This window comes from Neolamprologus brichardi, chromosome 3 (genome assembly GCF_056152115.1).
Source record: "Neolamprologus brichardi isolate AB-2024 chromosome 3, ASM5615211v1, whole genome shotgun sequence".
Lineage (NCBI taxonomy): Eukaryota > Metazoa > Chordata > Actinopteri > Cichliformes > Cichlidae > Neolamprologus > Neolamprologus brichardi.
This window is the reverse complement of record NC_142106.1, coordinates 59949225-59962619: the sequence shown is the minus strand read 5'-3', so window position 1 is coordinate 59962619 and position 13395 is coordinate 59949225. Positions and strand designations below refer to the sequence as shown.

The following is a 13395-nucleotide window of genomic DNA, read 5'->3' as shown; positions in this document are numbered from 1 at the left end:
TTCTCTTTGTGTCTGATCTGTTAAACAGTCTGAGAGGTCACAAAGAGACCCAGCAGCTAAAGCCTAGATCATACTGGCTGCTGTTAATGAGACTCCATCAGGGCAACACTGAACCACAGTGGTGTGGATGTAGTGGATAAATCCCACCATACTGATGCTCAGATTTAATCACAGGGAACAAAACCAGATGTTACCTTCAGATTGTGACCTTTGGAGTGGAGGATGCAGATTTCAATAGAGAATAAATGTTGTTGTTTTTCAGCTGTGAAAAAAGAATCTAATTTTGTGAACTTAAGAATTTATGATGCTGGAAAAAACATGGAGACTATAACACAACATTTCCACTGTATTCATAGAATGAATGTAAAACTGTCAGACATTCATTAAATATGCAAAATGTCTACAGAAACATCAGAGGGTCAGATGTGAAGCACTCGGTAATTTTGATCAAATGACTCATCAGTTATTGATCTGTACTACACTGATCTACCACGTTAGTAAAGCTGGTGTTCTGGTGGTGGAGGGAGACCTCGGATCATATTCTGGTTTTGGAGCAGTGATCTGCTGATGGTTCAGTTTAATGAGCTTCTTCAACATCATCCCTGACTTCACCACTGAAAGGACGTCCATAAACTTAGTAAAAATGACCGATATTTTCACAATCTGAGAGTTTAAAACTTGACAAACTTGATTCAGATGAAGTTATTTGAGCAGAAACTCCTGGATCTTTATCCCGTGTTGAACTAATCCTTCATGGTTCCTCCACAGAGTGGAGCAGCAGAGCTCAGAGGTTCCCAGTGGTCAGTCTTCCCAGCAGCATCAAACACAGCTGGACTCCATATTTATGGTCTGTACATGTACAACAACTACTGTTACATCTGTTCTGTTCACAGTCATCTCCATGCTGCTCTTTGTAGACCAGTGGATTGTCAGTGTGTCCAACATGGATCTGATGTTTGGCTCCATGATTTCAGTCTGATTGGCTCATTCATAAATATTCTGTTCCAGCTGCTGGAGGACAACATCATCACTTTTGTTAAGAACGAGCTGAAGAAGATCCAGAAGGTTCTGAGTCCAGATTACCCAGAATGCTTAGAGAGTCAGAGGAGCAGCAGCAGAGAGGCATTTGTGAAGATCACAGTGGACTTCCTGAGGAGAATGAAGCAGGAGGAGCTGGCTGACCGTCTGCAGAGCAGTAAGTGGATTTATCTAAAGATTTAAGCTGCTGGATGGTAAATGGTCTGTATTTATATAGCACTTTACTAGTCCCTAAGGACCCCAAAGCGCTTTACATAACCAGTCATCCACTCATTCACACACACATTCACACACTCACACACTAGTGATGGCAGCTACGTTGTAGCCACAGCCACCCTGGGGCGCACTGACAGAGGCGAGGCTGCCGGACACTGGCGCCACCGGGCCCTCTGACCACCACCAGTAGGCAACGGGTGAAGTGTCTTGCCCAAGGTCACAATGACCGAGACTGTCCAAGCCGGGGCTCGAACCGGCAATCTTCCGATTACAAGGCGAACTCCCAACTCTTCAGCCACGATCGCCCCCCAAAAACATGAACATTTTCCAGAGATGGAAGATGGAGCAACATGTTTTAAAGATTAGTTCTTTTTGGAATTGAGTGTTTATTTTTCTTTTCATTCAGAACTTCAAGCTGCAGTTTGTCATCGTAACCTTAAATCCACCCTGAAGAAGAAGTTTGAGTGTGTGTTTGAGGGGATCGCTAAAGCAGGAAGCCCAACCCTCCTGAATCAGATCTACACAGAGCTCTACATCACAGAGGGAGGGACTGCAGAGGTCAATGATGAACATGAGGTCAGACAGATTGAAACAGCATCCAGGAAACCAGACAGACCAGAAACCACAATCAGACAAGAAGACATCTTTAAAGCCTCACCTGCAAGAGATGAACCAATCAGAACAGTGCTGACAAAGGGAGTGGCTGGCATTGGGAAAACAGTCTTAACACAGAAATACAGCCTGGACTGGGCTGAAGACAAAGCCAACCAGGACATCCAGTTCATATTTCCATTCACTTTCAGAGAGCTGAATGTGCTGAAAGAGGAAAAGTTCAGCTTGGTGGAACTTGTTCATCACTTCTTTACTGAAACCAAAGAAGCAGGAATCTGCAGCTTTGAAGACTTCCAGGTTGTGTTCATCTTTGATGGTCTGGATGAGTGTCGACTTCCTCTGGACTTCCACAAAACTACAATCCTAAGTGACCCTAGAAAGTCCACCTCAGTGGATGTGCTGCTGATAAACCTCATCAGGGGGAAACTGCTTCCCTCTGCTCACCTCTGGATAACCACACGACCTGCAGCAGCCAATCAGATCCCTCCTGTCTGTGTTGGCATGGTGACAGAGGTCAGAGGGTTCACTGACCCACAGAAGGAGGAGTACTTCAGGAAGAGATTCAGAGATAAGGAGGAGGCCAGCAGGGTCATCTCCCACATCAAGACATCACGAAGCCTCCACATCATGTGCCACATCCCAGTCTTCTGCTGGATCACTGCTACAGTTCTGGAGGATGTGCTGAAAATCAGAGAGGGAGGACAGCTGCCCAAGAACCTGACTGAGATGTACATCCACTTCCTGGTGGTTCAGGCCAAAGTGAAGAAGGTCAAGTATGATGGAGGAGCTGAGACAGATCCACACTGGAATAAAAAGAACAGGAAGATGATTAAATCTCTGGGAAAACTGGCTTTTGATCAGCTGCAGAAAGGAAACCTGATCTTCTATGAATCAGACCTGACAGAGTGTGGCATCGATATCAGAGCAGCCTCAGTGTACTCAGGAGTGTTCACACAGATCTTTAAAGAGGAGAAAGGACTGTACCAGAACAAGGTATTCTGCTTCATCCATCTGAGTGTTCAGGAGTTTCTGGCTGCTCTTCATGTCCATCGGACCTTCATCAACTCTGGACTCAATCTGATTGAAGAACAACAAACAACCTCCAAGAAATCTAAATTATTTAACAAACTAAAACTTCAATCTCTCCACCAGAGTACTGTGAACAAGGCCTTAGAGAGTCCAAATGGACACCTGGACTTGTTCCTCCGCTTCCTCCTGGGTCTTTCACTGCACACCAATCAGACTCTCCTACGAGGTCTGCTGACACAGATAGGAAGTAGCTCACAGACCAATCAGGAAACAGTCAAGTACATCAAGGAGAAGCTCAGTGAGAATCTGTCTGCAGAGAAAAGCATCAATCTGATCCACTGTCTGAATGAACTGAATGATCGTTCTCTACTGGAGGAGATCCAACAGTCCCTGAGATCAGGGGGTCTCTCTACAGATAAACTGTCTCCTGCTCAGTGGTCAGCTCTGGTCTTCATCTTACTGTCATCAGAAAAAGGTCTGGATGTGTTTGACCTGAAGAAATACTCTGCTTCAGAGGAGGCTCTTCTGAGGCTGCTGCCAGTGGTCAAAGCCTCCAACAAAGCTCTGTGAGTACATTTGTACTCATGTCTTTACTTTTAACATCCAACTGTGTCAGTAATTTATCTCACCAGGCTTTCTGTCTTTTTATGAATTTGTAAAGTTTTGGGATTTCTCCAATACAACTGTAACCTCTTTGATGCCTCCAGAACTCGGTGTACTCGAGACGCTGGATTCACCATAAACTCTGATCATCACTGCTGCTGTTATGTTATCAGTCTTTGTTTAAACACTTAGGCTGCATGTGCCTAATGTTGTGATACTTTATATTCACATGCATGCTCCTAGATACATTTCTACTGCAGGTCTATTTTTAGTCACAAATATTGGTGAAACACTTGCTTTTACATGCATGGTGGGTCCTGCATTAAATAAAGCATTTGAATTACTCAGTGAATCATGGCAGCCAGAGAAACATCCTTAGTTCCACTTTAATCTCTACTTCGGTCTTCCACAGTGTGTTTCTTTGTTGTTGTTGACCTGCTCTCTCCTCTCACTCCAATCTGGTTGCAGCAGATGTTTGTCCCTCCCTGAACCTGCAGACTTGGGTGCAGCACCTCAGTTCATCTTCAGTTTGAAACCAGCTGTTTTAGCTATATCCCCTCAAGCACACCTTCCCTGTTTATCTCTGCTGTGGTTGCAATTTAATCTTGAATAAAAAAAAGAAAAGAACAAAAAAAGAAAAAACTAAAGTCAGACTTGATGCCATTTATTGGCAGCATGGTTCCTGTTTGTCAGTCTTTGATGATAAACTGCACCACAGTCTAAAGCAAACCTTCTGACTTTATTGACTTTATGCATGTATATATTCTTCCTGTTCACCTTGGACACACAACAGCTCTCTGTTTGTTGTGATTGGATCTAGAACACAATTCAGATCAGCCAACATATCCTAATCTAGATGATTTTTAAGGTGGTATCTCGGACGAAAAGTTAAAAATCAGCTTGGATGGCCTGTACTGTATGATGGCCTTCGTTGCACCACATTGAAAGCCATGCAGGGTGGTTCACTCTTTGGGCAAGAAGACCGAGGAGTGAGCCACCCTTGGTCAAAGCTTGATCATTCAAGCTCACCGTTTTCCCCTTGTTGGTTGATGATAGTAATTTTTTTTTTACCTGTCTCATAGTCATCATTGTCTTCAAATTAACTCACACACTGCTGACTGCTGTAGCTTACCTGGCTGAACAGGTGACACATGTACTGAAAGTTAGAGTCGTGACTCCAGGGCCTGGTTTGAGTCTGCCCAAGACCATTTCCTGTGTGTTATTCTCTTCACTTCTCCCTGCCTTCCTGTCTTCTCTGTCCTATACAGTGAAGACAAAAGGCCTCAAGTTCTGAAAACTCTTCCCCTTCATCATCTTCCAAATCATCTCTCTCATCTAAAATCACCAGTATTCTCTGAGTAGAGAATCTTTTCACAATCTTGAATGATAAGGATCCAAGGGGGTAAAGTTAGTTATTTGTTGTGTTCCTATTTGCAGCTGGGATAGATTGTGAAAAACTCTCGGCTGCCAAAATTACATCCAGTTAGAAGAAAAACATTGAGTGAAGTGTTTGTTTCATCATCCTTCATAACTCATCAACCAGGTGTCACAAACTGCAGCAGAACAGTACAAAGCATGTCATACTGGATGGCTGCAACAACCAGAGTTTTACCTACCTTTGGTATTTCTTGACAGCATGAGCATAATATTTACTGAACAGAGTCGTCTTCTGTAATCTTTTCAGATTCAGATTCAGAACACTGTATTTATTTTCAAGGGGCAATTAGGATACTGACCTTGCCAACCGTACATACAATACACAAACATCACATTGGGGAGACAGGTCAGGCTAGGTAGCTGGCCGGTCAGCCGCTAGAGCAGCGACCCGGAACCGAACAGCGGAAAATGCAAAACATCAGGAAAGATGAGGAGAAAAAAGAACACCCCCCAGACTGAGCTCCAACAGGGAGATCAGTTTGAGAACAGATAAAAAATTACATTAGCGCAGAACACATGAAAACTCTTAATATGACATAGAAAAACATGACAAGCAAAAGGGATGGGTAAAAGGTGAGAGACAGCCGGTGTAGACAGTGCATCCGGGCCTGCAGCATTTGTGCTGGTCCCCTCGACCCACCGTCTGCACCGGGAGGGGATAAGCATGCTTAGGATGGGAAGGAACAGTCTAAACACCGTCTGTCATCAGGGTGAGATTTGTTATGTTCAGCTCCAGCCTTGAGACCACAGCTGGCGCCGGTATGTTAGCAGCATGAAATGATGGTTGTTTTCTTTGGTGCGAACAACTGCATGTCAATTTCACAGCTGATCTAACAGTCCGTCACTTGTCTCTCAATCTCCCGTTGGAGAGCCACGAGATTCTCCAAGAGGTTATCAGTTTTGCGCTCAAAGAGCAAAGTCTGAGAACTCACGACCACCATCAGTTTCTTCAAGATCTTATCTGTGATGCGTTCAATGAGCCCATTTTGAGAAGTCATGACCCGTCCCATTGTTTCAGTCACAGTGGGCAGCCTTGTGGGGTTTTGAACAGCTGATTCCGCTTTCTTTAATCTTCAATAAGCCAGGGCCAAGCCAGCTCAGATCAGCAAGAACCCTTTGCTGCTGGGAATGTCCATGTTGCTATATTTCAGTATCAGACTCTAAATGTACAAATGGATCTGAGAAGATTTCCAATCATGTTTCTACTAGATTTACAGTTTGTTTTCATGTCGTCTGACTCAGAAGGTGGAGCAGGTGGAGCTTACAAGGAGTAAGTGCTGATATAGAAGAAGAGTTGTGTTTTAATGAAGCTATTTAGTTAACCAATAATTGTATTGTATGCTGGCATTAAAAAATGTTTCATTTGACTGATTTAATTAATTTGTTTGTTTGTTTTCTTCCAGACTGAGTGGCTGTAACCTCTCAGAGAGAAGCTGTGATGCTCTGTCCTCAGTTCTCAACTCCCAGTCCTCTAGTCTGAAAGAGCTGGACCTGAGTAAGAATGACCTGCGGGATTCAGGAGTGAAGCTTCTGTCTGCTGCACTGCAGAGTCCACATTGTACACTGGAAACTCTCAGGTCAGGATCCAAACATCCCAACTGCTGATCATTAAATGATATTATTGTATAAACAACCAAGCTTTATAGAATTGGCAGGTGAACTTTTATTTATCTTTGGATATGCTTATGAGATTCTTAATTACTGTCTGAAGATGTTTTTACAGTCACAAATTTTCTTTTAATTGTAAAACAGAATTATTCTTCAGTTCAATGAGGAGGTAGCTGTGAGATTCATAATAATGTTTATTTGTATTAAAGATGACTAAACTTGAACAGTAGCTGTAGGAGTTACTTTGTTTACTCATGTGTGCTGATGTTGTGAGTAATTTAAAGCTGAAGAAAACTTGTAATGAGTTTAATAGAGTTTCTGAAGTAAGTGTACTTGGAGATATTTATGTGTTTACTAAAGTACAGGAGCAGAAGGCTGTTTGTAGCATATGACAGCGTCCTTATGTGCCGACACCGGTGTTTTAGCGAGCAAAGCGCCTGATGTGGAGTGAAGCCATGTTAATGACAACGTGTACAACCATTGGAGATGTGAGCAGGACAGACGGAATAATTGATGGAAAAAGTGTGGACTTTATACCAGTTTTTACATTGTGTTGATCGGCCACGTAAAACCAGAGTTATGATAAAAATATTGGGCAGCACGGTGGCACGGTGATTAGCACTGTTGCCGCACAGCAAGAAGGTCCTGAGTTCAATTCCAACATCAGGCCGGGGTCTTTCTGTGTGGAGTTTGCATGTTCTCCCCGTGTTTGCGTGGGTTCTCTCCGAGTACTCCGGCTTCCTCCCACCGTCCAAAGACATGCAGCTTGTGGTGATAGGTTAATTGGATAACCCAAATTGTCACTAGGTGTGAATGTGCGAATGAATGTGAGTGCGAATGGTTGTCTGTCCCTGTGTGTTGGCCCTGCGACAGACTGGCGACCTGTCCAGGGTGTACCCTGCCTCTCGCCCTATGACAGCTGGGATAGGCTCCAGCGCCCCCCGCGACCCTGAAAAGGATAAGCGGAAGTGAATGGATGGATGGATGGATGATAAAAATATCTGCAATGTTTGGTTTTCTTCCTGAATAATATCATTTTTTATAACAACGATAGTATTCACTATTTATTGCAACAAACTTTGTTGTTTGCAAAACTCAGTAACTTTTTTGAAGAAGTAAATATATAATTAATTGCAGACAGAGTTACAGACTCTCTCCCAGACCACAGACTCATAATACAAGTCAGAGCTTTATAAAAAATAGTTCAAGTTATTTTTACTTCCAATAGTGTTAACATACACAGGTCATGAACAAGATTTTTTTTTTAAATTTTCATTGTAAGTGGGCTAAAATGGTTAATTAAAAGTAGTCTAACATAAATGTAAATGCTGTGATTTGATTATTTTAATAAACATGTAACTTGGATGGATTAGACGCTGGCGTGACCACAGTGCACACGTCTGCTGTTGCTCACAGTGGTCTAAGGGACCGCTCAGGGAGTTTCTGTGTTCGCTCAGACACATGAAACATTAGAGGAAACATTGGTGGTGACTGACATGGGAACGATAAGACTTACTGTAAATATAATTATGTATGTATTGAAAAAGGAACAACTAAAATGTTCCAGCTGAAAAAATGAAATCAGTTTCAGTTTATGAGTTCTGTTTTTTTTCTTTACAGTTCCAACCTTTTATATTGAAATCAGCTGTTCATCCCTGTTTACATGACCTGCATAAAACAATACAGAGCACATTGGGCTGAATATGGAAAGGAAACATTACAGTACAGCTTCACTGAAGCATTAAAGTCTCTGATATGAGATGAGAAATGAAGCAGCCAGAGCTTTGGAAAGTGGAGTGGAAATCCACAGTGACTGTGAGCTTCTGCTACAGCCTCCAGATTAGCCAGCAGCTCATCCTGCTCAACATTTTCTCACCAACTTTAATGGTAGTGTGATGTTTTCAGCTGGAGTGATGGTCAAGGTGGCCTTCCTCTCTTCTTCTTCTCCTCTTCCTCTTTCATTTGTAAAGACACTTCTGCTGCTTTCATTCATTTGGAAGTCCTGTAGCTGAGTTTGGAAGAGACTAACAGCCTCGGCAGCAGAGGGGAGAAAGGCTGTAACACCACCACTTTACTCTGTTCTACCTGTCACATCATTTTATCAGGAAACAAATATGTTCATGTTTTTACTATGTTTGTCTTGAAGATGTAAGAAGATCACATGGAGCTTTTTATTATTGTGTTGGTTTGTTTCCTGTCTCTTGGATGGAGCCCAGCTGTGCGTGGCCCAAGGGCCTGTGGTCAGAGTTTGTGTTGGATAATCCGGCCCAGGATGAGGCCAAACTGACATGGGATGAAATGTCTGTCACATATTTGAGCTTAGTGTAGTTTTATTTCTGCACAATTTAAAAACAAACAAAACTTTGTTCTTTCTTTTCTATGTTATACTGTAGACTTTCTTTGATACTGTGTCCAAAAGGAGCAGCTTTTACTTTGAAGGGGAGCCGTCTCGGTTTCCTCTTAAGGTTGGATGATGGAAGCAAATTAGTGTGTGATGTTCTTTCAGTGTTGCACTTTGTAGACGCTCCCTGAGCACTGGTCTCACAGCCAGCTGCACAAAGAGACCAGTGTTGTTAGTCCAGGTCAGAAGATGACTTGTTGGAATGAAAATGAACTTGTAGTTTGTCTGCTTTAATAATGTGACTGGAAAAAGGTGTTGGACTTCAAATATGTCCATTTCTTTCACACTTCACCTTTAAAAGTGAAGCCTTGTTGTTCCTGGAAGGAAAAACACGACTTTTTCGTGTTTTTATGATAAATGTACGACTTTAATGTGAAACATTCAGAGTTGTTTCTCTTGTTGTGTTTGTTTGAAGCTGCTTCCTGTTGGCTTCAGCTGTTTGGAGTTTCCATTTTCTAAACTTCTACATTCTGAACCTTCTTCAGCTCTGAACAGATGATGAAACACTGAATGATTTCAAGCTCACACTTTGTCTAATAAACTTACATCTTTCATTTTTTATTCAGATTGAAGGACTGTGATTTGTCAGAGATCAGCTGTGATTATCTGGCAGCAGCACTGAAGTCCAACCCCTCCCATCTGAGAGAGCTGGACCTCAGTGACAACAAGCTGCAGGATTCAGGAGTGAAGCATCTGTGTGGTTTCCTGGAAAGTCCAGGATGTGGACTTGAAACTCTGAGGTCAGTCAGCATGTTTTAGTTGTGCTGAGATGAATATGATGTGAAAGTTGTGCTGACACTAAACTTCAGACATCAGGCTGATATTATACTGACATTCAAGCGACTGCTGAATGTTACAGGTGTTACAGCAGTGATACATCTCCTGTTGTTAGGCCTGCAGGTATCAGGCTGTTGTTCTCCTCTATCTCATAGTGGACAGAAATTATTTTTTGGAGTGACACAAATAATTTGTGTGGCATCAGATTTGATGCAGAACAGCTGATTGTTCTGTAAATAGTTTAAAATGTTTGTTTTTTAAAAAAAAAAAAAAAAAAAAACGCCTTAGCTGCATTTTTAGGTTAACAGCTACAAACAAAACTTTGTTGTTTGAAAAACTCAGTAACTTTTTTGAAGAAGTAACTATATAATTAATTGCCCAACATTGGTCATTATTTACTGTATTTTGCAGACAGTTACAGGACACTCTCCCAGACCACAGACTCATAATACAAGTCAGAGCTTTATTTAAAAAAAAAAGAAAAGAAATAAAGTTTGGAATGTATGTTTGTGTTGAAGATGTAAGAAGATCACATGGTGCTTTTTATTATTTAGTTGGTTTGTTTCCTGTCTCTTGGATGGAGCCCAGCTGTGCGTGGCCCCTGGGCCTGTGGTCAGAGTGTGTGCTGGATAATCCTGCCCAGGATGAGGCCAAACTGACATGGGATGAAATGTCTGTCACATATTTGAGCCTAATTTAAAAATATCCTCCATAAATATTGAATAATAACAATAATGATAAAGGGTCAGAAGATGACTTGTTGGAATGAAAATGAGCTTGTAGTTTGTCTGCTTTAATAATGTGACTGGAAAAAGGTGTTGGACTTCAAATATGTCCATTTCTTTCACACTTCACCTTTAAAAGTGAAGCCTTGTTGTTCCTGGAAGGAAAAACACGACTTTTTTCATGTTTTTATGATAAATGTACGACTTTAATGTGAAACATTCAGAGTTTTTTCTCTTGTTGTGTTTGTTTGAAGCTGCTTCCTGTTGGCTTCAGCTGTTTGGAGTTTCCATTTTCTAAATTTCTACATTCTGAACCTTCTTCAGCTCTGAACAGATGATGAAACACTGAATGATTTCAAGCTCACACTTTGTCTAATAAACTTACATCTTTCATTTTTTATTCAGATTGAAGGACTGTGATTTGTCAGAGATCAGCTGTGATTATCTGGCAGCAGCACTGAAGTCCAACCCCTCGTATCCCAGAGTGCTGGACCTGAGTGTAGACTGCAAAAACCTGCAGGATTCAGGAGTGAAGCATCTGTGTGTCCTTCTGGAGAATCCACGATGTCGATTTGAAACTCTGAGGTCAGTCACCATGTTTTAATTGTGCTGAGATGAATATGATGTGAAAGTTGTGCTGACACTGTGGATCAATAGGCCCACACACCTCTATACAAGAAGTCTGGTTCTACTCTTTTAGAACTTCTGATCCCTGATCCTCTGAGTCTGACTCAGTAGATAATGTAGAGTTCTGAGCTGATGTGGGTGAGAGGACTCAGGCAGCCTGACAGAGTTGATGTCCAGGTCTTCCCTGCTTGTCCTGATACACATTAACATGAGTATCCTTGCAGGTCATATCTCATCAGTCACACCTGTTAGTGCAGCTCTCCTCTAGATTGTAGTGGTTGTTAAACTAGGAGGATTTTAGAAGCCTGGACCGCAGACTCCAAGGGAAGTTATGACTTGTAAAGACTAAACCAACCTATTAGAGGTGTTTGCACTAACATAGAATAATACTCAGATTTACACCTTTAGTGTCTCACAAAGGGTTGAAAAGTGAATGTGCACAGAGAAGTTGCTGATGAGATGGGCACTTTCAGCACTGTAGATGTGTTCCAGCTCAGTGTTCATGGAAATAATCCGGAGAGCAGGATTCCTTGATGAATGTCACATCTTCTTAAAGTTATAATCCACTGGGAAAACTGTGAAACTGTTGATCTGATATCTACTAAACCAATCAGGTGTTTACATGCCTTTCACTGATCTTCAGCCCCACCTTATTATCACCCCCCCCCCTCTCTCTTTTACATCTGAATTATCTTCACTTCACATTTCAGTCAGTTGAGATTTCATTAGCATGTTCACTTTAGCATAATCCATTTTAATCCAAACACCTTTCTCTTTAAACTCTCTTTGTCAGTCACAGTATATCCAGTACAATCCTCTTTTTCACTGAGTCACACACATTGAGAGATCAGAGTGTCCTGTGTGTGCTCTCATTCACTCACACTCACTCTCTTGTGGCTGAAGTCTGTTTGTACACAGGCTAATCTGGGACTCTCCACCATTTGACCCTAGAAATAAAGAACCTTCTTGGATGAGAGGTGAAAGGTGAAACGTCTTCAAGAAACTTAAAGAAGTCCAGATGCCTTTTTTTCTAAGGTCTTTAGATGACTGCGAACCTTCATAGACACCTCATCAGTGTCACTCTCAGAGCTACCAGCCCTTTGCTACAATCACAAAGCTCTTCATTGAAATCAATTATATCAAAGCTGGGTTCAAATGAGTCCAAGTCCTATGCTGATTCACCATCACATTCATCTTTGCTCCTTGTTCTGCATCCCCACCATGGACTTCATTCCTTTCCAAGCCAGCCTTGAGTGTTCTTTATTCAACTTATGCTCTGCTTTACTTTTACACCTGATTTTAGCTGCTTTTCTTCTCTCCCTCATAACAAGAAAGCTTCTTCTGACTGAGAAGATGTTGGAGTAATTTACTAATCCAGGGCTGATTTTTGGGGAAAATAGTTTTCAAAGTAATCCCCATTTTTCCCAGAAAGAAATGTAAGTAGAAATAGATGATCTAAGTGAGAACATGAGCCTCTTCTGAGGCTGCTGCCAGTGGTCAAACCCTCCAAAAAAGCTCTGTAAGTAAATATGTGATCATAGCTTTAGTTTTTAAATGTTTATTCTAGTTAACATAAATCAGGTGGGAAAAACTCAAATAAAATATCAAAACTATTAAGTGGTCATCGGTACTCAGTTTGTCCAATACTGAATACATTGGAGCACAAATTGTCCACATTTCTGAAATATTTCTGGGTGTAACTGTTACCAAAGTGCAATTTAGACCTGGCCTGTGGTTGTTATCTAAGTGATAATCATCAATTCTACTAAAACAAATACAAAATAAAGAAATTTGACAGAGTTTGTCAATATCAAAAGCACACTGAACAATTCAGTGTCGTTTTACTGCTGTTCTCTCTTCACTTCTTCTCCTCTGATTCTTTCCACATGTTGCTCTGCATAAGTGCTCAGTTTCCTGACAAAAACAAGATTAAATATTGCTAAATATAATAGTATCTCATTACACTTCAACATAAGTGTTTTATTTTTGTAATTGTTTATCTGTTATTTTTCAGACTGAGTCACTGTGACTTGTCAGAGAGAAGCTGTGAAGCTCTGTCCTCAGGTCTCAGCTCTCAGACCTCTAATCTAAGACAGCTGGACCTGAGTAACATTAACCTGAAGGATTCAGGCGTGATGCGTCTGTCTGAAGGACTGAAAAGTCGACACTGTACACTGGAAACTCTCAGGTGAGATCGAGCATTTTTCTTTCATCAACTGACAGAATTAGCAGAGTAATAATAAGGCAGTCCTCTAATAAGAGGAGAAGTGGAAGTGTTTTGAAGGGCAAAATACTCTTATGTTAAAAAGACAGGAAGTAGTT

At 41.5% G+C, this 13395-nt stretch overlaps 1 protein-coding gene across 26 annotated transcripts in view; it reads left to right on the top strand.

Moving 5' to 3' along the window:
* LOC118453432 (protein NLRC3-like) overlaps positions 1–13395 on the top strand; it is an 815502-nt gene that overhangs the window by 344615 nt on the left and 457492 nt on the right. For 4 of the 26 annotated variants that reach the window (XM_087837945.1, XM_087837967.1, XM_087837959.1 and 1 more), the window contains 2 exons: positions 6339–6512; positions 13088–13261. The exons of 9 other annotated variants lie outside the window; for them this stretch is intronic. In XM_087837945.1, the coding sequence (XP_087694071.1) occupies positions 6339–6512; positions 13088–13261 (348 nt within the window). Of the gene's footprint in view, positions 1–753; positions 1196–1444; positions 1459–1660; positions 3462–6338; positions 6513–9510; positions 9685–10851; positions 11032–13087; positions 13262–13395 lie in introns of those variants that run through there. 13 more of the 26 variants (XM_087837958.1, XM_087837943.1, XM_087837953.1 and 10 more) reach the window with 9 other exon arrangements.